Source organism: Tupaia chinensis, unplaced genomic scaffold (genome assembly GCF_000334495.1).
Source record: "Tupaia chinensis unplaced genomic scaffold, TupChi_1.0 Scaffold000513_1, whole genome shotgun sequence".
Lineage (NCBI taxonomy): Eukaryota > Metazoa > Chordata > Mammalia > Scandentia > Tupaiidae > Tupaia > Tupaia belangeri.
This window is the reverse complement of record NW_006160026.1, coordinates 3,297,121-3,324,932: the sequence shown is the minus strand read 5'-3', so window position 1 is coordinate 3,324,932 and position 27,812 is coordinate 3,297,121. Positions and strand designations below refer to the sequence as shown.

General features: G+C 42.5%; 1 protein-coding gene across 1 annotated transcript in view; it reads left to right on the top strand.

The window, feature by feature from the left end:
• Positions 1-19,627, top strand: part of ADCY8 (adenylate cyclase 8) — a 242,822-nt gene extending 223,195 nt beyond the window's left edge. The window contains 4 exon segments of the mRNA XM_006156697.2: positions 4,780-4,926; positions 13,811-13,903; positions 15,429-15,543; positions 19,140-19,627. Of these exon segments, the coding sequence (XP_006156759.1) occupies positions 4,780-4,926; positions 13,811-13,903; positions 15,429-15,543; positions 19,140-19,627 (843 nt within the window).
• Positions 19,628-27,812: the final 8,185 nt, after the last annotated feature.

The following is a 27,812-nucleotide window of genomic DNA, read 5'->3' as shown; positions in this document are numbered from 1 at the left end:
ATCAGTGCCCTCCCATGCCCTCTGGCACCCAGGTGACAGTCACCAAAGGAGGCAGTGCTATGTAGGAGCTCGTAGGGAAGATGAAGAGTAAGGTCAAGAGACCTCCTCCCTTGAGTTCCCTTGAGGGTCTATGTCCCTTCACAGAAATTGACAGGTCCTCTTATGGCCACTGCTGTGCTGCCTCCTGTGACAAACACTCCTACTGAGCTCTTCTCATTCCTGTCAGCCTATAGGGATGACAGCCCGGCTTCTACTACCCCCAGGTTCCTGGCTAGGGTGTGCATTTTATTATAGGCATGTAGAAAGTGCAAACAGGGTCCAGTAGGTAGCATGGAGGTTAAGGTGGCTGGAACCCACATGACTGACTGTGCAGTTTGAGTCCCGGATCCAATGGCTTGAAAATCAGGCTAGGTGTGTGTACATACATGTTCAAAATCCCAGAAAGATAAAGGTCTGAGCTATGGCCAGCCACGCTGGGGAGTGATTTCTTACCATCCCCCCCCCCCCCCCCCTTTTCTCTCCAGTGAGCAAATATGCCCTATGGCAGTTTCTTTTCATTTTAAAAATTAAAGTGCAAACTGCATTTTTTGAGTGAACTAAAATGAACAGCTTGCAGTCTTGGCCCTCATGGAGGCCACGTCTAAAGGAGAAAATAGACACTGAGACAATAATGGACATTAAGGCAAGGGGTATATAGAATGAGTCAGGGTACTATTAGAGCACCAAACTCAGTTTGCTGACTCCACCTGTGAGTCTGGGAAGATCTGTGGGAGACATGGTCTCTAGATGGTCAGTAGAAGCCAGAAAATAAGTATTAACCTGGTTAAGGAAGCTTACTACAGGAAAGGAAGAACATTTCTCACCAAGGGCCACACCAGAGAAATAAAAGCATGTAAGTGGGAAATAGGAATAAAAGCATTTAAGTATGAAATAGCATTTAATAAAAAGAAAAGGAAAAGCATTTCAGTGGGAAAGGCATTTGTGCCTTTGTTTGGCTTCTTCCAGAAGCAAATCTGAGATTAGGATTGCAGCCAGGTAATCTCCTTGCAGGAAACATGGCAGGATAGTGAGAAGGAAGGTAACTGATAAATGATGCATTATCAGATTGGTTACCTCTGTGGGTAACTGAGCCTTACCCCCAGTGGGGGAATTTGGGAAAATGGTATAAAAGCATACAGTTCCAGCCAAGGTGGTGCAGGCAGTAGGGCCCTGCTGCATGATAATAGAGCCATGTGTGAGATCCCAGGTTTAGGTCCCAGGTTGACCTGAGCACAATGGAAGCATCAATAGACCAACCAATGATCCTGACTAGCTGACCAAAGGGCTGGGGCAGGGTAAGGGTCATGGCATGGCAAGACCTGGTCAAGGGAAGGAAAGGAGGGAAGGAGGTAGGGAAGGGGGGAGGGAGAGAAGGAAGGAAAGGAGGGAGCGAGGGAGGGAGGGAAGGGGAAAAATATTATCTGGTGGCTCAATTGCTGTGGCACACAGATAACACCACTGCTTGAGAGCTAGAAGCTGTATAAGGGTTAGAAGCTGTATGAGGAAGGCTAGAAGCTGTATAAGGCCAACCTGAGCAGGACGGGTTACCTGAGCCTGTAATCCTAATTAATTAGGAGGCTGGGACAGGAGGATTGCAACAGAGTGAGGCCCTGTCAAATTACCCATCTGTCTCTCTCTTTTTCCCTATCTTTCTCTAATAAATTAATAATAATAATAATAATGTTATCTGGCCCAAAGGGTGAAGGAGCTGAGTAATACACCTACACCATCCCTTCAGGCAGTGGTTGAGAGCTGCTCTTGGGAGACTATTTCCTGGTACTTTCTGCCTATTGCTCCATGAGCAGAGTGCCCTCTAGTGGCCAGAGAAAACCGCCTGCAAAGAAACAAGTACTGGCAGTGGAACCCTGGATGAGAGAATGCAGGCAGGGCACCTACAGCATCTACTACTGCATGTACACAAAAGTACAGATGCTCATACCAGCCAGTGGTATAGTGGTTAAGGCAGCTGGACTCCACGTAACCAAATACACGGTTCAAGTCCCATGCCCCAGCGACTTGGGAAACTCACCAAACACCTGTGTGTGAATGCCTAAAATCCCAAGAGGAAAACAAAAGAGAAGAAATTGCAGAGTGACCGTCCACCTAGAAAGTACTTTTTCTCTCTTTCTCTCTTCCTCTCTCTCTCTTCTCCAGTGAGTGCACACACCCTATACCAAATATTTAAAAAAGAAAAATGAAATGACAAATGTTCACTACAAGGTCCAACAGACAATGAGGCCAAGGAAAGAGGTGGAGGCAAAGACAAATTTAGGTCATACTTTGGTGTTTGAGCCCTATCCTGAAGACAGTGATGGAACACTGGGGGGTTTTAAGAATGGGAGAAGCATAATCGATATTGTACTTTTAAAATATCACTCTACCTCTCACATGGAGAATGTCTTGAATGGTCCAACCCTGGAGTCAAGAAACCCAATAAGAGACTCTAATTTTAGTAGTCAAGGAGGAAAATGAGAAGGGCTTGATGAAAACCAATTGTAAGATGATTAGAAAAATAAGGACTAGCAGACAGTGTAGTGGTTACATCATCAGACTCCCACATGGCTAGCCATGGTTTGAGTCCTGAACCCAGAGACTTGAAACTCATGATGGACGTGTGTACATGTGTGCCCAAAATACCGAGAGGAAAATGGAGGAGAGGGGATTGCAACATGGTCATCCCCCCTGGCGGGGGGGGGGGTGATTTTTGCTTTCTGTCTCTCTGTCTCTGTCTCTCCAGCAAGCACATGCACCCTATAGTAAAAATCCCTCAAAAAAGAAAGAAAGAAATAAAAAGAAAGAAGAAAGAAAGAAAGAAAAAGAAAGAAAGAGAAAGAAAGAAAGAGAAAGAAAGAAAGAAAGAAAGAAAGAAAGAAAGAAAGAAAGAAAGAAAGAAAGAAAGAAAGAAAGAAAGAAAGAAAGAGAAAGAAAGAAAGAAAGAAAGAAAGAAAGAAAGAAAGAAAGAAAGAAAGAAAGGAAGGAAGGAAGGAAGAAAGAAAGAAGAAAGAAAGGAAGGAAGGGAGGAAGGAAGGAAGGAAGGAAGGAAGGAAGGAAGGAAGGAAGGAAGGAAGGAAGGAAGGAAGGAAGAGAGAAATACCTAAATACAAAAAGAAACGCTGTTGGACTTGGTTACTTACTGGAATGTGGACATTCTGGGTAGGAAGTCAAGGGTGATTTTGAGGCTCTCAGTCTTTAATGACAGCTACTATGGTATCACCAAGTTAGAGAATGAAGGAGCAGAGATGGGAAAAGGATAAATTCGGTTTATAGAATTTGAAATCTAAGAAGTATGAGGAGAATTCAGCATGAGGCATGGAAAGTTGAACCCCAAGAAGGAGAACTGGAAATAGAAATTTTAAAAGTGTCAGCACACAAATGTTGGAAAGGCTGAAAGTGAGTGAGATAAAATTAGAGCCATGTGTGGATCAAGGAGAGAACACAGTTATTGTTCAACAATGAAGGTGGAACATAGGAGGGAAAAGGCATTCTTGAGGACAGGCATAAAAAAAATTATATCACCAAAGCATAGAAGAGGGGCAAAAAAATCAAAACCTTTGGGAATAATCAATAATCTGATCTGCAGAAGTGTCCAATAAGATATAACTGACACATACACATTGATTTTTCCACTCTGATCAACAGGGTGGGCATGCTTATTTCATTACAGTCTGAGATGTGAGTAGGCATTAAGTGTGTGGGAATAAGTGAATAAAATTGATTTGAGAAGTTTGGAAGCAAAGATGAAGAGAGGTTGGTTGATAGTCATAAGTGTCTGAAGGATTCAGGGCACATTCTTAAGGATACATAGAGGATGAAAAGGAATAGAATAAAATAAGAAAAAATGATTATTGTGAGAGTACATTGTCAAAGAAATTATAAGGGGTCAATACCAGGTAGAAGCATTGACCTCCAGCAGGAGAAAGAAAAACACACCATGTGGGTTGAGGGCTAAAGGGACAAAAATGAACATAAATGGAGACAAGTGTATGAAAGTTGAAGCAGAGATCAATCATCTCCAAGTGATTTCTCAATAAAGTTGGAGGTAAATCACCCATCAAGAAGAATAGACTGGAAGGTTAGATTAAGAAGAATGGTGAGGTTTTAGACTAGCCATTAAGGAGAGCAGAAGAGGAAACTGACCAAAGATAAATGGCAGTTGCAACTCAGGGTCCAGTCTACAAATTTTCTGTGGTGCCAAAATGTATGGTGATGATCCTGCGTGAGTCAATGGACAAAATGTTTATGTCCTTCTAAGATGCACACGTTAAATTCTCAACTCCTAAAGTGATAGCATCAGGAGGTGGGGTCTTTGGGAAGTGATTAACTCATGAGGATGGAGCCCTCACTCATGAATGGGATTGTTGACCTTATAAAAGAGTTTCTCAAGAGCTGCCATATCCCTTCTACCATGTAAGGACACACTAGAAAAGAACCGTCTATGAATATGAATCATAAAGCAGGCTTTAACCAAATACTGAATCTGCTCATGCTTTTATCTTGTCCAGACTCCAGACTCTCACAAATACATTTCTATTGTTTTTAAGGAACTTGGTCTAAGATATTTTGTTATAACAGCCCAAAGAAAGATATACGGTGTTGACATAAGGGTGTTCTAGCTCCCACTTTCTGTCCTCTTTGTGGTTACCTGTGCAGGTATGCTTGCACACATATGCACAGGTAGCATCATTGCAGAAACTGACCTCTGATAATCATTTCTGGTTCCCTCTGTGTCTTCCTGTCCAGGAGCTGTATTCTCAATCCTATGATGCTGTTGGGGTGATGTTTGCCTCCATCCCAGGGTTTGCAGACTTTTACTCTCAGACTGAAATGAATAACCAGGGAGTGGAATGCCTACGCTTGCTGAATGAGATCATTGCTGACTTTGATGAGGTAAATATAAGCCTCAGAAACTTATAAACACACATAGGCATCTCTGTTCTCATAGCATCACTTTATTCATGGTGGAAATGAGCCATTTGTTTTGAACTTAAGGAATTTAATGTTGTATTACAAACATGGACATGTATTATCTGACTTAATTATCATAGTTATCAAGTGAGATAAATGCTATTGTTTTTCTGCTTAACTGATCAGCAATGTAAGCCTCAGCGAGCTAAGTAACTTATAACCCAGTGTCACATGACTTGCAAATGGCAAAGCCAGGACTTGGTCACGGGTCTCTCTGAGGCCAGTGCTACTCACACACTAGCTTCTCAGAGACTAGACACTGAGGGGGACACTTCTCTATCTGCTCAAAGTGCTAAAAATAAAACTATCAGCATGTAGTCAGAGAACTGACACAAGTATAAACATTCTCCAGGTAGCAATTTCTTCTTCCAGGTTCCTAGTCTGAAGAACACAGATGGGGGGCTGGGAGGGTGGAAATACTCATACTATACTTTGGTTACACTAATAACCTTGACATAAATGGTAATTCTCCACTCCTGTCCCCCGTCTGGTTCATACCATGGCTAAAGCCTAAGGGGAAACAAGTGACTCATGGAGAAAATGCAGTAGAAAAAGCCAAGCAAAGATGTGAGTTCTGCTGAAGTCTAGCCTCAGCCTGATCCTTGGGGAGCTCAGGAGCCCAGATGATACAACTGTCTCATACTAAGGCAGGAGGACCAGGTTTTTGGACACTAATGTTGCTCATTCATTCATTATTATGGTTCCCTTGATGGGATACATAACCTCCCAGCATTTCCAGCACTGGGATTCCTATTGGCCCAGGGGAATTCTCTGAAAACAAGTGCAGTAATGTCCTGTGGGCAGCCAGTACTGTGCTATTCTGGAGGATGGCTCCATGGGGTTTTGGCACCAATGACACCTATGCATCACCCTGAACAACGTCCTCTCCCACAATCCCCACATTTCTTCCAATTACTGAGTCATGGGAAGTCCTTTCCTTATTGTATATATTTATGGTGTTATATGTGATATTTTGATATATGCATGCATTATGAAATGATTAAATCAAGCTAATTAACATATTTATCACTGCACATACATATTTTTTTGTGGTGAAACATTTAAAATATACTCTCTTGGCAAGTTTCATATATACACTAACTATAATCACCATGCTCTGTAAGAGACCACAAGGACCTATTTCTCTGTCCAGCTGAAACCTTTTTTTTTTTTTTTTTTGAGAGAGAGATTTTTGTTACAGGGCACATGCGCTTCCCAGAAAGACAGAGAGATAGAAAGTGAGAAATCACCCCCTACGGGGGTTGGCCATGCCACAATCCCTTTTCCTCCATTCTCCTCTCAGGATTTTAGGCACACATGCAAACACGCCCAGCATAAGTTTCAAGCCACCAGGTCCAGGACTCAAACAATTGTCAGCTATGTGGGAGTCCAGAGACATAACCATTACACCATCTGCTGACCCCTAAACTGAAACTTTATATCATTTAATAATCAGCTCCTGTCCCATCCCATCCTCAGCACCTAGCAACCATCCTTCTATTATTTGCTTCTTAGTTTGATGGTTTTACATGCTCAAGTGAGATCATGCACTCTTTGTCTTTCTGTTTCTGGCTTACTTCACTCCAGGTTCATTCATGTTGTCATGTATGATAGGATTTCCTTCTTTTATGTGGCTGAATAAAACTCCACTGTGTGTATCACATTCTCTATCCATCCATCCATCAATGGACACAGGTTGCTTTTGTATCTTGGCTATTGTGAAAATGCTGCAATGGACATGAAAGTGCAGACATCTTGTCAACCTTTATAGCTTTTGGGCCTGCCTTTTCTTACCAGCAATGCTGCCCTTGCCTTGGTTCAGGCCCTATTATTTCTCACCTGTCATCTTTTAATTGCTTTCCCTGCCTGTATCTTATCATCAGCAACTACCAAAGTCAGGAGTATTTTATCACATCCCTTTGAAGCCTAAAACCTTTTAGTGACTCCCCTTTGCTAACCTCTTGGCAGGTCTCTGAGGCCTTGCACTTCCTGTTTCCAATCCAGCCTCACTTCTCCCTACCTTTCAACTAACCCTTGCTGTCCAACACTGTCTCACCACTCATGAGACAAGAAGACCACCTGACTAGTTACACTTCCTGCTTAGAAATTATGTCATCCTTTCACCCAGTCCATCTCTGTCCCTGAACTCCATGTGAAAAACCTAGTACTAAATAAATAAATTAAAAGAAAAAGAAAAACCTAGTACTTATTTAACAGTCAATTCAAATACCGTTTCTACCTTTGAAGTATTTTCTAACTCCCCTCTTTACCTAGGCAAGTGATGTCATTTCTTTTTTCAATGAAAAACTTGTACTCTGGAAAACTTTATATCATAGAGCTTAAAATCTTCAGAACAATCTTATTTACAAATTTGTCTCTTTCACTAACCACTTAGTTCTAAGTCAGTAGCCCATCTTAATAATAGCCATAGATTTGTACAAACTTGCCACAAATTCAAAGCATTTTCAATAAATATCATTTATGTGTTAGCCCTCACACCAAACCCACAAAATAGGAATTTCTAGCCTTCATTTTATAAATAAGAAAAACTGAGACTCCCAGACTCCATAGTACCCAGGTAGGATCACATATCATTAAGTGGCAAAGCCAAGATTTGAACCTGGGTCCACCATAATGTTTTGGTTTTTAATCACTGCATTTCACTGTTTCTCACTTATCTTCCATTTCCTGGTGTTGGTTTTTGAAGTCACGAGGTCAATGATGGCCATTGTAGTTGTCCTGGGAAGAGGTGTGGGGGTCAAGATAAATAAGGCATAATAACTGTTTGTCACCCAAAGCTTTATTACACAGTGGGCAGTAGGGTGACTAGAAGCATTGTTACACAAAGAGCAACTGGTAAGCATAGAAGAACAGAGAATCTTGCAAGGTGGGAAGAAGAGTGAGATTCCATGACTATATCACCTTTAATTTCCATCCTCCATGCGAAACCATAAGTTCATGATAACAGAGAGCATACTCTTATACCTATTAGGTCAGCCAAGGCCTAATACCTAAGAGATGTGCATAACAGAGGCTTGCTATGTGTTTGTTAAATGAATTAATTAATTAAATGGAGGTGCAGAAACCAATTGGCCAATAGTAAGATGAAGATGGACTACTCCAAAACATAGTTGCAAATTAAAAAATAGAAATAGTTCTATCAAATATATGGACTAAAAGTATGAGACATTAGGTTTTGTTGTATTTTAAACACTACAGCAACCTACCTCCCAAAAGGATTCATTGGAGTGTTTTTAAACGGTAGTAAATAAAGTGAATTTGAACTACATTTGAATCTCAGTGCACCAAATTGTAGAGATCCTGGGATCTTCCCAAAGCAGAAGAGGAGAGAAGCACCGCTCATAGTAGACATGAGGAATGGTAGATGGAAGCTGACCAGTGCATTTGTCCAGGAGCAGTCTTCTTTGCATAGAAGGAAGAGGCTGAATGAGAGGAGAACAAGGATAAAGAGATAAGGAGAGTGGCAAAAGGAAAGAGCGGAGAGAAAGGGATGAGAAGAAAGAAGTAAGGTGATGGGGGAGGGAGAAAGTAGAAGGCACAGAGGTGGTAGAAGTTGGGGAGAGATGTAGTCAGCAAGAAATACATAAACTTCCCCTGAGTTCTTACCCTCAGATACACTGCTTGCCTGCATAGATCTTTGGATCACCCAGGCATACCTTCTTTTTCTGGGTCAAGAAAGACCCTCTAGATTCTGCCTGACTGAGCTCCAGCAAGACACCTGATGCTCACTTTAATATTACTGCTACTCTTCTTGCTGATATGATTACCACGGGAACCTGAGATGATGCACTCTTGGCTCAGAGGAAAGTTGAACATTGCAGAGTGCACTCTTTGAGACCATGTTTGCAATAACCCACTACAAGGACTCCTGCCCGGCAAAGTGCTAAAGAGTCCTCTCACAGCTCATCTCAGCTCTCCATTTGCACTAGCGAATTAATAAATGGGCTGATTAGGAACCACATTCTACTCCAGATGCTTTTAGCTATAGAATAAATAATCTGGCTGTGTGGATACTAAATGAAATGATGAAGTCTCTTGCTACCTCCAAATCAATGTCTGAGGAAGAGGCAGCTTTGCCTGGGCCTGAAATTGGCCCTTTGCCAAGTAGCCTGAAGAGGACAGAAGAAGAGTCTTCCCTCCCTGCAGAACCATGTCAAATCAGCCCAGAGCCAGCGGAAAGGTGGTAAAGTACCAAGACAGAGGAAGGGAGGTGAGCAAATGAATGCACCCCAAGATCATTGAGTGGAAATATTAAGAAACATAGGGCTGATAAAAGGTCAAACCCATTTGATGGTGTCTAAGGGCAAAGGTCAGATCTGACTCAAGGCTGAGGATCTGCATACTCTGGGTACAGAATGCAAAATCTTCATGAGGACAGGCAAACAACTTTAGCTCAAGCAACAAAATGAGTAAGCAAAGGCTAGCTGGGTTCGTATCAAGCTACATGAATCTATGTGCATGCATACATGCACATGCACGCGCACACACACACACACACACACACACACACACACACAGCAAAGCAAATCATAAAAGCACCTGCCTGGGGGTTAAATGCTTCCAAAAGGGTTTCTCTTGAGCATGAATTTTTCAAGATTTTATAGCTCCCGATTAATTTTGAGAGGTGGCTTATAACAAATGAGTCTATAAAAAAAAATTAAGAAAACCTCCTAGTCCACTCCATCTGGCCCATCTGTCTGTCCACCTCCAGGATGACATGAGACCATGAAGATATAACAATCTTAAAAGGAGGCAAAGAGTTGAAGAACCATAAGTTACACCTAAAGACCTTTCAACAATGGAAAAGAAGAGGCAAGAGTTTAGACTTGAAGACCAGGAAGGTGTGGGTTTTGACTCTAGCTCTTGCACTTAGCGCCAGCTTCATGGGTATGCAAACTGCAGTCACATGCATTGGTTCAATGCACTGGTGCTGTCATCATGGAATTCTAAATTTTTGAACAAGGAGTATTACAGATACCATGTGAAGATTTGTTAAATCGTACCAAGGGGTCATCCAAATAGCATCTAATGTCCCTAAGATTAGCATCATCAAGGCACCTCAGGATACCAAGAAACACAGATACACTTTGGATGCTGGGAATCATGCAATGTTGCATGCAACCTCAAAAGTCTCACTGTCCACTCGGGACACCAAACTCTAATCATGGGCTGAGGATATGAGGAGTCCAGGGAGGGACCAGAGGAGAAAGCAGGCACAGGGACATGTTTCATGTTACCCAAGTAACACACACACATATCAAGATCAGCCAGCCCATGAAAGTTTAGAAAATTATTGTGTGTGAGTGCATAGGTAGGCAGTCTTTGGAACATGGTGATCTGGGTGCTTACACCAAGCTGATATAATGACTGTGTGTCATGGACAAACAAGCTGCATAATTGAGAAGTTGCCTTGCCTTTCCTGCCTGCCCTTCTCTGCCTTCTGACCTCTCCCAAACACAAGCATGCACATTAGTGCATACGTATGGATACAAATGCACATAAATACCATCCAAACAATGCTGGCACATACATACATGGATACATGTATATATAAACACCAGACATGCACATGCATGCAATGCACACCCCACACATGTGCAGTCATGCTCATGTGCACATGGTCACACATAAATACACACAGATGCACCCAAGTGGCTATGCACATAAATACCACACATATATGGCACACAAACACATGACCCACCTGTGACCACATGGGCAAATAAGCACCACATGTGTGTACATGTACACCTACACACACATATGAACACATACTTGCACACAGGCACAGACACACTAATCTATATCCAGGACTAGTAAAAGGTGTTAGAAGTAAGTTCCTAGGCCACAAAGCACCAGCCCTGTTGATTCTACCACAATTAGAATCTTTTGAAATATACACACATCTCCATTGCCAGCCTAAGTCACTGTCATCTCCTACCTGAACACAGTAGGTCTCCCTATGTGTTTCTTTTTGCCCCATGGCAACCAGAATGAATTTTCCAAAATCTAAGTCTGACCCAGTCTCTCCCTGCTGACAGTCATCCTTCATGCTTACACTGCTCTTAGAATGGAAGGCCAGGCCTTCATCATCATCTGGGTGCCCCACTGGGCCTCACGGGCTCTGGCTCCCACCACATGGCTCAGCCCATCTCTTTGACCCTGTGACCTCCCCAGAACACTGCAGCCAAGCTAGCTTCTCAACTCCTGTAACATCCCACGCATCCTCCCCAGTCCAGGCCCCACATATGTTCTCCTCTATGTCTGGATGCTTCCCCCTCCTATCCGCATTCTCAGCTTCTCCAACACATACAAGCTCATCCTCTGCTCAACAAACCTCCTTGCCCTTTAGATTTAAGTTAGAAATCACTTGCTCAGGAACAGTTTCCCAAATCCTCCAGATAAAATCAGAATGGCCCATTTTACATATCTCTATAGTCAGCATGTTTCCAACATAAACTTTATTGAATCGAATCAGGACATGTTTTGTGTAGTCATTTTTTTTTGGGGGGGGGAGAGATTTTCACTGTAGGGTGCGTGCGCTCGCCAGACAGACAGAGAGAGACAAAGAGACAGAAAGCGAGAAATCACCCCCCAGGGGGGATGGTCACGCCGCAATCCCTTCTCCTCCATTCTCCTCTCGGGATCTTGGGCACGCACGCACACGCGCCCGGCGTGAGTTTTAAGCCACCGGGTCCAGGACGTGAACCGCGGTCGACTACGTGGGAGTCCAGCGACATAGCCATTACAGTAACTGCTGGTTCCCTTGTGTAGTCATTTTTAACATCCCACTCCACTATATGGGCCATTAGCTCCATAATGTCTGGGACCTCCAGTATCTTGTTCATCAGGCTTCTAGGTGCTCAGTAAACAGTTACTGTATTAGTTTTCTATTCCTACTGTAACAAATTGCCACAGATTTAGTGGCTTGAAACAATGGAAATCTATTGCCTTAGTTTGGAGATCAGAAGTCCAGAATGGGTTTCACAGAGCTAAAAATCAACGTGTCAGCAGGACTGTTTTTCTTCTGAAGGCTCCAGGGAGAATCTGTTTCTTTGCTTTTCCACCTTCTAGAGGCCCCACACATTCCTTTCCTCATGGCCCCCTTATTCCATCTGCAAATCAAGCAATTACATCAATCCATCTTGGGCTTCCACCATAACATCTTCTCTAGTTCTCCTGCATCCCTCTTCCATTCATAAGGACCCTTGTGATTAAATTGGGCCCATCCAGATAATCCAGGAAATCGCCCTATCTCTCAGTCCTTAACCAGCCATATATGCACAGTCCCTTTTGCCAACATGGTAACATATGCATGGATTTCAACCATTAAGACATGGACATCCTGGGGGTTTACTGAAGAGACTCTTTTTGCCTGCCATGGTTAGAGATTTCTCTTCCTTAGCATTAAAATCCAAACTGCAGGTAAAACTTAGAGGAACATCAAGGATGCTACCCATCCTTTCATTTGGTCATTTATTTATTTATTTATTCATTCATCCCTACTGTGTTCTAGGCTATGTCTAAGTACTAGGTAGTAAAATCAATAGGCAAAAATATCTACCCCAAGAATCTTACATCCCAGTGAGGAAGATGAAAAATAAAACAAAAAAAGTCAGGGCTAAGTGCTAAGGAGAAAAATAAAGCAGTAAAGGAAGATAAAAATAGGTATATGGGGGGGAGAGGGGACCAGTAGATGGTTTAATGGTATGTCACTGGTCTCCCACATGGCTGACCACAGTTTGAGTCCCAGACCTGAAGGCCTGAAACACACCAAGTGTATACATGCATGCCCTAAATCCCAAGAGGAGAGTGGAGAAGGGATTGTGGCATGGCCATGCCTCCTGGGGGTGATGTCTTGCTTTCTCTCTCTCTGTCTCTCTTGTGAGTGCACATGCCCTATAGAAGAAAATCTCTCTATAAAAAAAAAAGAAAGAATTATGGGAATGAGTTGCTGTATTCAATTAGAAAGGGAAGGAAGGTGGTCAACAAACCTGTATTGAAAAGATGGAATTTGAGGAAAGACTGAAGGAGGTAAGAGAATAAGCATGCACTTGTCTGAGAGAACAGTAGTCCAACCAATGCAAAGGTCCTAAGGCAGAGGCAGGCCTGACGTGTTCTCAGGTCAAAGGGCAAGAGGAGATCAGTGTAGCTGGAGCGTGTGATAAAAGGCGACAGAAAGGGAGAGAACAGCTCAAGCCTTGCAAGTCACAGAGAAGGCTGGCTTCTACCCTGAATAAAATGGAAAGCCATAAGAGGGTTTTGGACAGACCACATACATGATCTGACTTTCATGTGCATGAGATTTATCTGGCTGCCATGCTGGAGTGAGGAATCAGAGGCAGGAGCAGGTGAGCTACTGTAATCGTCCAGCTAAAAGCTAACATTGACTTAGACCAGGGTGCCGTCAGTGAAGTGCTTGTGATAAGAGCCTAAGCACATGTTGAAAGCAAAAATCAAAGACCTATTGACAGACTTTGGAACATCTGTGATTTCTTCTTTAAGCTAATCAATTAGTCTTGCTAATTTCAAAGATTTATATAAACAGACCTATTCCTTAAAGAGGTCTGGTTACACACATCTCAGCTCCTTGCACATAGCAAGTGCTCAATAAATATATCTTAGCTGGTCAAATGCATGATTCTCGGAGAGAAAAGCAGCTATCTCAAAGATGGTGAACCATCAGACATAGATCTTCATTGTGAGTCAGGGGTCTGTTTCAGGAACTCCAGTCTTCTGGAAGAATAAACAGCAGAACTCACACTGTTGCCTAAATCTGTTTCAGCTTCTTGGTGAAGACCGGTTTCAAGATATAGAAAAGATTAAGACGATTGGCAGCACCTACATGGCTGTTTCAGGCCTGTCCCCTGAAAAACAGGTAGTGTGCACTCTTTGGACTCAACCACAACCTATTGCATGAATCTTGTTGTGTTACTGAAGGTGGTGGAGCCTCTATCACCAAGAGGCTTAGGGAATGGTGGGGAGAAAACCTGATGAATTGAATTAGGGTCTTCATGTGTTTACATTTGTTTTAGAGGTAGGTAGGGTTTGCTCAATAAAACAGTGCTGCTTGACAAACTCCTAGAATTTACTGTGAACTTCACTGTTCATTAGAACAAAAATTAAAGCCTGGAAATACCTTGATTATATTAGGTTGTCTTGTAAGTCATGATGTATTTTTCTATGTTTTTCTATGAAAAATGCATCATGACTTTCCGAACAACCCAATAATTTAGTTGTAGGTGTTACTAAGCCTCTAACGATAGTCTTCTTTCTTATTCTTATTTTGTTTTCTCCTTCAAAAGTTGCATGTAATAAAAGTAGTAGCTCCTAATTTTTGAAATGTTGACTGTGTGCCAGGCACTAGTGTGAAATTAGGACACTAATGTCTACCTTCCAGGATTAATGGATGAATTATCTGAAATAATGTCATGCCCTCCATACAAAGCCTTACATCTAGTAAGTACTCAAACAATGTTAAATAAATATGAGTCCGAGTTAATAAGCAAGATACATGCCCATTAATTTATTCTCATCCTTCCGGTGCTTTCTTTCCCACTATAAACCTACAAATATTCCAAGAGTGACTATATTGGAAGAAACCCATGCTGGTACTTTTGTTCATGTGTGAAGCATTGTATGGCAGGAGTCAGAAAATGATGTCCCACTGGGAAATTCTAGCCCACCCCCTGATTTTTTTTTAAACAAAGCTTTATTGGAGCACAGCTATTACCATTCATTTATATTTTGTCTGTTGATCTCTTCAAGCTAAAATGATAGTGTTGAGTTGTCATGACAAAGATATGGCCTGCAAGGCCTGAAATATTTGCTATATGGCCTTTTACAAAGCAATTTGTCAACCTCAGCTCTCTAGGGGCACACAGATCTCTCCTGCATATAATTTGATATAATCTCTGTGAGGCAAGCAGGGAAGTATATGTATTCCCTTTTATAGATGTAGAAATTGAGGCTCAGGAAGGCACAGAGGCTTACTCTATATTTCCCTCAGGAGTTTTATGAGTAAACGTTGATGTGAAACATCCCTTAAACCAACATGGTAACACCGTGAAGGGAATAGATAAGAAGAGCTACACATCTAACATAGAACTACATATACATGGAGCCCACATGCAACAGTGAACACACTCAGAAATCCATGATGCATTGATCTGAGTAGATGAGTGTAGGTCTGGACAGAGGGATACAAGGGCTCACACACACTACACTCTTGTGAGTCTCATATGGCCTCATCTTTCTGGATACCGATGACATGAGTGTACAGGGCTCACGCGTGATTATTTCCCGCTAAGGAATGTGCAGGTGCAGTTTGGACCTAAAGTGCCTGCTGCAGAAGGGTTAATGTTCACTGCATTGAATGAATTCTTCTCTCATGTTTGCCCCAGCAATGTGAGGACAAGTGGGGACACTTGTGTGCTCTGGCTGATTTCTCTCTTGCCCTGACCGAAAGCATCCAGGAGATCAATAAGCATTCGTTCAACAACTTTGAACTCCGGATTGGTGAGTACCAGCTGTTAGTGTGGCAAGTGGGATCCTATAAAGCTAGCTGGCCTTCCTGTCCCCTCGATATCAGTGCAGGAAGCTTTTCCTGCAAAACGCTATAGGCTTAGTGTGACCCTACCAAGGACCGACACAGGGTCAGCTCAAGCCTTTCTGAGCTTCCTCACTGAAAATCCTGGAAGCAAGAGAAGGATACTGGCCTGTGTAGAGAAATGCAAAGCAGTTCATCTCAGCAAACACTGGAAAATGGTTAACTTCCCTGACTTACTTGTCCCACCCACGCAAGGGTCTGCTAAAGAGGTAGCTGATGAATCAACCATTTAATCAGACTTCTCTCACTCAGTGGGGATGGTCAATGTATCGCTTGTGTGTTCCTCTGGATAATGCCTCCAGAAAAGTGGAATTCTACTGTAGAGAATACAAGTACCATACTGAGCCAGGGACAGGTCAAGAGCCTCTAGCACTTTACTCAGCTGCACAGCTGACCCCTCCTCTGGACTTACAGACACCTTGAGTGAGCAACAACACAGCAATAATCACTGCGATTAGACGACAGTCCTTATGATTTGTGTAACTTGATGATTTCTCCTGCATCTCTGCTGAGCCTTTGGGGCCTCCTAAATCGCAGTCTGAAAGCCTTTGCTCTAGTCCATATTTTCATTGTATAGACAAGTGAACCCAGGCCCAGGAATGACTGTACTAGTCTAGGATCACACAGCCAGGATAGTCACACCAGCAGCAGCTCCATCATGTCCTGATTCTTCTTTTTCTTTTTTTTTTTTTGGAGAGGTTTTCGCTATAGGGCGCGTGCGCTCGCCAAACAGACAGAGAGAGACATAGAGACAGAAAGCGAGAAATCACCCCCCAGGGGAGATGGTCACGCCGCAATCCCTTCTCCTCCATTCTCCTCTCGGGATCTTGGGCATGCACGCACACGCGCCCGGCGTGAGATTTAAGCCACCGGGTCCGAGACGCGAACCGCGGTCGACTACGTGGGAGTCCAGCGACATAGCCATTACGCTAACTGCTGGTTCCCATGTCCTGATTCTTGAAGTAGGTGACATTCTGTTTAAAACAACTTTTGCTGCAATCCTGATATGGTAGACATCTTCTGGCTGATGTGCCATTTTACTTTATTTGGTTCTCCCTTAGCAGCTCACAAGAAAAAGAGGTCAAGAAATACCAATATCTGACTTGTCAGATCTAAGGAATGCCATGAGCCTTTGTTCCATGGAATAAAAGAAGTTATACTGTATGTTTTAGATCTATGGATGAACTGTTCAAGGATCGTTTCCCCATCTCCCATAAATCCTTCATGTCCTTTCTGAAATTATTGACTATACAATTGAACCAGAAGTAAAAAGAAATCTTTAACCCTGAACAAACAGATATTCTAAGTAAATTCCAACGATGCTTCCAAGATCGGCCAGAACTTGCCATGATATATTATACCACTGATATATTTTCACTGATCTTGGAAGTTAGATTAAATTTTCTGACTGGATTGAGCATCAGAATTTGTGTTTTGTGTCTGCTTGCCCCTAGCTCTACAACTTTGGGCAAGCCATTTAAACCCTCCAAGTCTCAGTTTCCTCATGTGGCATCTGGGAATTTTGTTACCATATTGTTACCTTCCTACCTTTTAGTAATATGATATCAAATGGGATAATGGTTCTGAATGAGCTCTGCTCATTTTAAAGAGCTCACCATCAATACAATTCCCATGCATCCTACAGAGTCTGGTTTTCAAGTTCCCATCCCATTATATCTTACATATGTACAATCATCCCTGGGATGATTGTACATATGTAAGATGTACAATGTCCATGGGAATTGGTTCAAGGACCCCCTGAAGATATCAAAATCCATGGACATTCAAGGACCTTATATAAAGTGGTATCATATTTATTATAACCTACTCACTTTCTCCTATATATTTTAAATCAGCTCAAGGTTACTTATAATACCTGCCATAATGTCTTTTATTTGTATTATTCCTTATTTGTACATATTCTTTTTTTTTTTTCAAATAGTTTTTGATTCATGCTTGGTCGAATCTGTGGATACAGAACCCACAGAAGAGAGGACTGACTGAGTGTGTGTGTGTGTGTGTGTGTGTGTGTCTAGCTCCTGCCTCCACTGAAAATGATCTTACCCAGATATCTGCCTGACTAGTCCCATCCCTGCTCCAAAATGCATCACCTTCCATTTTTCTCTATCCTTTTACCTCATTTATTTTTTTCTAGCCTTTATCACTTGCTAATACTATAATTAATTGTTAAATTATTTTCTATCTCCCCTAGTAGAAGAATGCTCCATGAGGTCCAGAGCTGTCTCTTCTTTCCCACCATATCCCCATGCCTGGCACATAGCAGTCAGCATTTGTAGAGTGAAGAATTTCTTTTTTTATTATTTTTTAACAACTTTTTTATTTCACTTTCTCTAATATATTCAATCACATTATTTAGCTTACAAAGTGAATATTTCAACAGGTGAGCATTTCTCCCTAGTCCAGTTAATAAAACTATAGAATATCTTTAACAGATAATAACACATTTCTTTGTCCCATTAATACTTAGCCTCTCTGAAGAAATTCTAAGTCTGTAAGGAGATGTAGACTAACATGTTCAGGGAAATGCCATCATTCTGGAAGAAAAATCTATGTTTCCCAAAGAAAGGGGCCTGAAATTGTCTTTAAAAGCATTTATCCCTGGCCAGGTGGTGGCAGAGGGATAACACAACTGGACCCAAATGAAAAATATCCTGGGATGCAAAACCTTCAATATCTCTGAGCATATTGGGCACATGTGCGCGAACCCAAGATCGGGGCTGACTGAGACTAGATATAGATCATGGTGTAAAAAGAATGCTTTTCTGTTTCTGTTTCTTCCATAGACAGGAGAAAGAAAATGTAAGGAAAGATGGAAGAGAAAAAGGGAATGAAGGAATTCAGCTTTTAAAAAGAATTTACCAAATGAACGATAGGATCAGGGGGAAGTATCATCCAGCAGCGGGAAAGCAGAACAGAACAGGTCTGGGGCACACTCACAGTTCAGGATGAGTACGCAAGTGGACTTCAAAAAGCTCAAAGAAAATAAAGTAAAAGTATGAATTTATTTTGGCAGGCAAATAAACTGAAATTCTCACATTGTTTTTGCTTTTTATAATATGCATTCTTCATGAACTTTTTTTCTTTAATTTTTGCCAGAGGGTGTATGCACTTGCAAGAGAGAAAGAGAAAAAGCACCCCTTACAGAGGATGGCCATGCCACAATCCCTTCTCCTTTTCTCCTCCCAAGATTTTGGGCATACACGCATACCTGCCCAGCATGTTTTCAAACTGCCAGGTCTAAGACTCAAACCACATAGTCAGCCACGTGGGGTCAGTTGTCTTTCATTATTTCCATTTACAGATGAGAAAAAATGAGGTCTAAACAGACACAGGTCACACATCTAATAAAGACTGAGGCAAGACCTGGACCCTGCAGTTTATCCACAGACATCACACATCCAATGGTCACTATCCAGACAGTGGAGGTCCAGACATTTTGTTTTCCTCTTCTTTCTCTTATCTTGCTCCTTTGGTCCATTCACAGGCATCAGCCATGGCTCAGTGGTAGCTGGAGTTATTGGCGCAAAGAAACCACAGTATGACATTTGGGGCAAAACCGTGAACCTGGCAAGCCGAATGGACAGTACTGGGCTTAGTGGCCGGATCCAAGTCCCAGAGGAGACCTATCTCATCCTGAAGGACCAGGGCTTTGCTTTTGACTACCGAGGGGAGATCTACGTAAAAGGCATCAGTGAACAGGAAGGAAAAATTAAAACGTACTTTCTCCTGGGAAGAGTTCAACCCAACCCATTCATCTTGCCCCCAAGAAGACTGCCTGGGCAATACTCTTTGGCTGCTGTCGTCCTGGGCCTTGTCCAGTCCCTCAACAGGCAAAGGCAGAAGCAGCTACTGAATGAGAACAACAACACGGGCATCATCAAGGGTCATTATAACCGGCGGACTTTGTTGACACCCAGTGGGCCAGAGCCTGGAGTCCAAGCTGAAGGCACCGACAAATCTGATTTGCCATAAAAGCATTTTCTTTGTGTTTCTTTTTTTGTATTTCTTTTATATATAAAGTAAATATACTAATAAAAAGGTTTAATTTTTTTTAGAACAAGGATGGTTTCATTGGTCTTTAAATATACCAGATCAAGGTCACAATTTAAAGTTTTCTTCAATCACAGGCATTGGTCACCTCTTGTGTACAAGGCTCATTGAGAAGCAAAGATATTAAGATCGAGTTTCTGACTTTGAGAAGTTCACAACTAAGTGGGAAAGAAGGACATGTAAATGGAGACTTGATAGAGTCAGGTACTCAATATCAACTGCTATTTTTCTGAGCACTTGTCCTGTGCCAGGCCAGTGACAAATTCTCTACAGAATGTGACCCTCACGATACCTACTCAGCCATTCAGCTAATATGGGCTGAGCACCTGCAATGTGCCCACACTCCAGAGAACTCTTGGCAAAAGTGTTTCCCTTATAAAGCTAGCATCCTGGTTGAGAGATAACAAATACTATTTTTAGGAACCAATATATAAATAATCTCCTTTCCAGTAGTGACAGATGCAATAGAGAACGTTAAATGGGGCAGTTGGGATAAAGAATTGAAGGACAGGGATGCTGACAACTGGAGTCACTTTGAGGAGGCTTCTTTGAGGCTATGATATTGATTATTAGACTAAATAATGAGAGAAGGGCAACTCATGGGACCTGGGAGAAAATTGACCCAAACAAAAGGAACATCAAGTGAAAAGGCCCTGAAGTGGGATCAAGCCCAGCTCATGGGAAGAACAATTAAAAAGACAATGGCTGGGTAATATATTGTAGGCAGGTATAATGTTTCCTGAGTAAACTATATCCCAAGCTCTCCTCTTATGGCCAGAGACTTCTAACAAAGTTTCACACAGGTGAGAAAGCTCAAAAAAAAGTAAGGACTGTGCACAAGATTATATAGTTAGTTGAAGAACTAGTTTAAAAATCTATGTTTGTCAATAAAAGCTGACTGCAGGGGCCAGCAATTAGTGTAATGGCTATGTCACTGGACTCTCACATAGTCGACCACGGTTCGAGTCCCGGAGCCGGTGGCTTAAACTCACGCCGGCGTGTCTGCATGCATGCCCAAGATCCCGAGAGGAGAATGGAGGAGAAGGGATTGCAGCATGACCATCCCCCCTGGGGGGTGATTTCTCACTCTCTATCTCTCTGTCTGTCTCTCTGTCTGTCTGGCGAGTGCATGCGTCCTATAGAAAAAACCCCCCAAAAAAAAAAAAAAAAAGCTGACTATAGTAGTAACTCCCTTTCTTAGTTACTAAACACAATGAAAGATTTATTTCTTGTTCACATCCAATTGGGCGTGTAGCAAGGGGCCTTTCATGCAATAATTTCCACACCTAAAATCCTTCAACTGAAGCATTGGGATCCTCTACTGGGTCCTCTATATCCACTCAACTGAAGAGAAGAGAAAGGGAAGAGAACCACAGGAGATCTTAGATATCAGGCCTGGAAGTGGTCCACACCTCACTGCAAGGGAAGTTAAGGAGTGGGCTCTTGCTGGGTTTCCTTGCTAAAAAGAAAATGAAATGTAATTGTTACTATTTCTTTTGCCACAAGAACCGACATCTGTCTAAACCCAAAACCCATGTTTGTAAACACAAAACTATTCTGTTAAGTACTATGCTAGAGAGCCAAAGTTTCAGTAATGAAAGAAGTATGAAATCCCATAATCATTCCCTAAATTCTAGACTCTGAACAAGAGTCCATTTAAAAGGAACTTAGCTCCAAATAATGAATCTACAACAGATATGCTCTCAAGAAAAATCCTATCTGATGTATCTCAGGTGAGGCTCTAATGGAAGAAGAGAAACCATCTTCTCTAGAAAGGCTCAAAGAACATTAAAGGCTCAGGGAATGGAAGTTCAGGTAGACTTTCAACTTTGGGCCATATTTGGAATGACTTTTGCCCCTAGAAATTATGCACACATTGAAGAAATACATGAGATACCAGTGGAATGTGAATAGGATGTCCTATGAAAAGCCTCTGTAAACTGCAAAGTCCTCTACCAATGCCAGGTGTTGTTATAATCTTCACAGACTAAGAGAATCTCAGACTGGGAAAGTCCCAAGGGTCATTAAGTTCAACCTGCTGAGAATATTTAAACAAGGTAAAGTTCAGGGCATGCTAACACTTGGGACCACAGGATGGTGATGGGGAGCAAAGTTCAGATGGATCAGGGCTTGCAAAAACAACACTACCAAGGCGGCTGTAAAGACAATCAGCCTATGGAGGCACAGTATGTGAATAAAAAGAAACAACCTGAACTGGGTCATCATGCTTTGGTCCATTCCAGAGCACATGGCTCACCTGAAATCCACTGCAGAGTTTATTAGAAACTCTAGCAAGCATGGTAAGCTAGATATAGCTCCAGAAATAGACTTTGTTACTAAACTCTGAGCTAGGACTCAAAAAAAGATCCTAGACTAGAAGCAGAACATGGTCCTGGCCACAATCACTAAACAGAAACTGAGGTTGGAGGCCCTAGGCTTGTAAGTGCTGCCAGTTTGGGTGGTGGTGATAGTGAGTTTGCTTCTGTGATGCTCGCCAGAACTTGTTCCTGACTCCGTGACATTGACCTTTAAGATACAACAGATGGAAGAGACAGACACTTCATCCTAAGTCTGGGAGATATGACTTCATTCAGGACTCCATCAAACAGAGAGCAAGGCGGTAAGAGGGTGCCAAGAGACTCTACCAAGGGAGCATCCAGCCTCTGCTCCAATTCACCCCATCCAAAGCATTGAGTCCCTGCCCTCTATTTCAACCCATACATCAGCACCAGAGAGCATGCAGTCCTTCCATGCCAGGGGCAAAAGGACAGGAGCCAGAACCAATAAGCTAGCTTGTGTTTGAATAGCTTAAAAAAGAAGAAGAAAAGCTTCCTGAAGCTTTGTGTGAGTCTGGAAGGGAGCATTGAAGGCAGATAGTCTTTCTGAAATTAGAGGTATGTTTCTGTTTATCTACTTTTTTGGTCCATTCAACTCATTTATTAAAAGAACTTGAAATGTCAAGCAATTTCTAGGAAGCTGATATAACTGAGAAATAAGACTGGCACAATATTCCAACCAGAAACATCAACCTCATCTTTCCCCCCACTCTGAACTCTCCTTGTGAGATTTGGGATTTGATCATAGGGATGTCACGGATAAAGTCCAACAGAGGCAAGAGTGACTGAAATTGTGGAACACAAAGAGAAACAAAAAATAGAGTTGATTTGGTCTAAGAATATTCAGACCTTGTAAAAGTTTCCTCAACAGCTCTGGGTTCTTAATCTCTTGGGGATCATCACAGGAGGCAGACATCCTCTGCCACATATCAGCCTTTGTAGTGAATGCTTGTTTTGTCATGAGACAAGAACAGGCCTGCTTAGGCAACAGCTTTGGCATCCACCCAAAGCCTAAGTTTAAGAAGCTACTGTCCATAGTCTGCCTTCCATAGAGGCAGGTGGGTCTCCATGAGTAGAAATAAGTACTAGTTGTAATCTCCATATTACAGATGAGAAAAATGAGCTACTGAGAATATGAGCAAGTCACCCAAGTTCTGACTAGAAAATCGTAGTGCTGGGACTCAAAGCCAGGTGAGTTGCCCAAGAGTCCTGCTGTAAGGCACCACTGACTGGCCCTGCAATAGGGTAAATGCTTTTCATGAAATGAAATCAGACTCCCTATGCTAGGCTGCTTCAGACTGTAATTGAGTTTGTAGCAGCAAGACTCTAGAACATCAGCCTCAGCACAGCATGGGGCCACTTGAGGTGGTTTCAAACAACTTTATCCTCTTCCCCCAGTGGTTTGAACTATGATTGTTTTCCTTGTTTGTTCTGATATGAAAAACGTCAGGAAGCACTGGGCTGAGGGTTAAATGGGCTCTTAACCCATATCCTTGAGGTGCATGGGACTCTATTTGAATGCTTGATGTAGAGCAAGTGCCATAAACTCTGTGCACCTCAGATTCTTTACCTGTCGAATAAGAAATGGCGCCATTATAGTCCAGAATTCTGAAGTTCTCAGATCTGAGAACTATGGTAAACACATCATGTGCTAGGAAACAGCCCCAGAGGTCTGGGGCCGTGCTGCATGATTACTTAACGATATAACGAGACATGAATATTTATACTGAGTGACATAACTCAAGTCTCTAAACAGGACTCACCTCTCTTCAGGTTTTTTGGGTTTTGTTTGTTTGGTTTTGTATTTTGCACCCAGATAAGTTATAAACAAACACGCTTTTAGAGCTTTCTGGATTTGGGACTTGTGAACAGAGGATCGTCCGCCCACAGCACTAACAAGGCACAAGGCTGTCATGTAGACTACAGACAAGGACACAGGGAAGCTCTCGGCCTAGGCCTCGTCTGTGCCCAAAGGCTGCTTGTTTCTGTTACTAAACAGATGATGATTGTATCAAAATGGCAAACATCTGTGACTCCTCTTTGTCTTTAGATCTCTTTACTTACCTATATTTGTAAATTTTTCTTTAATAAGTATGTATTACTTTAATGACAGAAAAAAATAGTAATTAAGCAAAAGTAAAATCACACGGGTTTACTTAAAAAGCTGAAAAAGGTTTCACTTGACCGTGGATGATTCAACCCTGAGTCAGAGATCTGGAGCATTCCAAGGAGAAAGTGGACATCTTGCCAAGGGGTCCCGCCCATTAGACACCATATGTGGAACTCCCCATGGGAGGGGAGAGAGAATTTTCCCAGAGGCCCACTAACCACTAACCACTGCTGACCCAGATTTCAAGATCATACCTTGCCCTTTTGGATGCAGTGAGAGAAAGGGTGTAGAAACACATTTCTTTCCCTGACATTTTTATTCCAGACCCACAGGCTTTTCTGACATGCTGGCGCCTGTGCCAACCAGCATTTCCAAGTGAGAAGGTTGCTGTGAGATTCGCTGTGGGCCCCAAACAACCAAACCAAATATTTTATTGATGAGTGACCAGGGGCAGGGTGCCCTGCAGAATAACACCGTGTGCCTACGTGAATTATTAATTGCATATCAGCCACACACTTCCCATCACCCTCCTGGGCCCTCCCACCCTGGGAAGATAACATCACCATTCTTTGGGGAGCTTCCAGGGCAGTCGGAGCTGGCTCCATGCACCTGTCTTTACCTTTTATAACACAGACAGCAAGGCTCGAATGCAATCCACTGCTGTTGGGAAATAATCATTTTAAGCCTAGTCTTCATAATATGCTGCCTCCTATTGTGGCATTATCATAACAACGACAATAAACATTTTAGAGTGCTTTATGGTTGCAAAGTTCATTTCCAAATACAGTTTAACTGATCTTCATAACAGCTCTCAGAAAGAGAGATTATTATCTCAATTTTCTAGGAAACTAGGGCTCATAAAATTTACTAAAAAATAAATTCTGAAATTCCATCTAGGGGGTTGGATGGTGGCACAACAGTAAGACATGGTACACTGTGAGGATTACCAGTCTAAATTCACAGCCAGAGACCTTGACTATGCCAGGCACGCGTGTGCCCAGTTTTCAGGGCTGGTGGGAACATTGTGGGAGTGCCTGAAACTAACTCTCTCTCTCTCTCTCTCTCTTCAGGAGTGCCTGAAACTAACTCTCTCTCTCTTCTCTCTCTCTCTCTCTCTCTCTCTCTTCATACAAAAGAAATAAACAAACTTTTTAGAAATTTCTATCTAAACATAGAGTGCTAACGTTGAAAAGAGCTTAAAAATCATATGTGGTCCAAAATCTTGATTCTATATTTAAAAAAAAAAAAAAGAAAAGAAAAGAAAAGCTAAAGTCCAAAGTGAAAGAAACATTTGGCCAATATTTAACAACCAGAAGTAAAATTAGGACTTGAATGCAGAGAACCTGATTCCTCATCCTGTTTTGACCCCACTATATGTGTTCTGACCTCTTATCCTTTGCTCACTGTGAACATGACAGTTCTGCAGCCCGGAGGTCACTCGGATTCCCCCCCACCCCCACCCCATGGGTCTGAATGAGATCAGCTCAAATCCCTGGAGAAAAGGCAGGAGGCCTGCCAACCCCAGGCCCAGCAGGGCAGCCCTGCTACTGGCTCCCACTGCTTCATATCCCATCCGTGTTCCACTTACAACACACATGCATTCACGTGTGATCACTTGCACTCATATTCATATGCACACCACATTCATATAACTTACACACACACATACTCCTATAATCTCAGACATGTTCACTCACTTACACATGCTCTTGCACCCACATTCATGTTCTCACTCATACACTTCCACACATAAACTCAGTTATTCATGCACACACACATATTCACACACAAACTTACACACACAAACCCCACTTGCACAAAGTGTTCCTGCATAGAGTCGATTTCTCTAAAAATTTAGAAAGCAGAAAAAGGAGTGAACATTAAGTAGCAAAATGCTTTCACATTAAATATTTGGTATCTTCTTTCCTCAAGTGTCACTCAACCTCCAACCCTGTGCACACACACACATACACCCCATGGGGCAATCTCTTCTCCTCCATTTCTCCATTCTGTCAGGATTTGGAGTGCATGCACATGTGTGCTCAGCGTTTTTGCTTTGCTTTGGGTTTTTACTTTTTGTTTTTGTTTGTTTGTTTGTTTGTTTTGAGAGGTTTTTGCTATAGGCCATGTGTGCTCGCAAAAAAGACAGAGACAGAGAGACAGAAAGCAAGAAATCACCCCCCAGGGGGAATGCCCAAGCTGCAATCCCCTTTCTCTCATTCTCCTCTCTGGATCTTGGGCACGCACACACACACACATACCCAATGGGAGTTTAAGCCATGGGGTCTGAGACTCAAACCATGGTCGACTACATGGGAGTCCAGTGACATAGCCATTATGCCAACTGCTGATCTCCGTTTTGTTTTGTTTTGAGAGAGATTTTTGATATAGGGCACATGTGCTCACCAGAGAGATAGAGAGACAGAAAACAAGAAATCATCCCCTGGGGGATGTCCACACCATAATCCCTTCTCCTTCATTCTCCTCTCAGGATTTTGGGCATGCACACACATGCACCCAGTTTCAAGCCTCTGGGTCCAGGACTCGAACTACAGTCAATAATGTAGAAGTCCAGCACCTTAACCACTACACCATCTACTGGCCCACTCAGTGTGCTTTTAAAGCCACTGAGACCGGGATCCAAACTGTGATCCACCAGGAGGGGTCCAACTCCCTTATCCATTAGGCCATGGGTTAAAACCAACTGACCTGTGTAATTTTCTTGCGGCTGTTTAGAGAGGATCTCCAGGGATATGACAATTAAGACTTGAAGGAAGTAGGGAAATGAGTCGACAGATACCTTGTAGAAGAGCCTTCCAGGCAGGACAAACAGCAAGCTCAAAGACCCTGTGATGGAGCCATGTGTGGCCTGCAGCCGGAATGGGTTAGGGAGAGTGAATGTGGTACAAAATGAGGTCTGAGAGGTGACCAGAAGTCAGCCTTAATGATTCCCTTTTTTGTTTTGGAAGGAATATTTTTGCTTGCACTTCAGCCAATTTCTCACTGTCAAGTCCAAGATACTTAAGGTGTTTTCCTAAACAGACAGTCCCTTTATCATGTTAATCCCGGGTTCTGATGAAATTTTTAACTCATTATATTGTATCCTATACTCCCCTTGTCTGAAGAGCTGAAAATCCTCATGCTAGTGCATCAGGACAAGCCTCTTTTCTTGTGCAGAGGATTTTTAGAAAGAACCCAGTATAGCAATCTATTCTGAACTTACCCCTCCTCACTGTGGAATTCTGCAAGGCACGTTTCAAAGGCTTAGCATCACTCAGTCCCCAGTTCATGCACACACAAAAACATGCACACCCATACAGAGATGAGCATCTGCCAAGAACCGTAATTAGACACTCATACACTCTTGTACACATACACTCATACTTCCTCCATAATCAGGAAAAGAGCTCTGATTCCCAGTGCAGAGAAACATTTCAGCAAGAAAAAAAGGAGAGATATTATTCCTTGGAAAACTTTCTTCTTGGTGGTCTTAACTCCTTCCCTCCCACACCCATTTGTAAAACCATAACTACCGCAAAGGCAACAGCCAACCTCACCTTTCTCCAACACCTGATGTGCCACTGTCATCTACTTTTGCCATTCCCAGGAGATGGAGACCATTAGCAACTGGAGGTCAGTTGCATTACATGCCTGGGGCTAC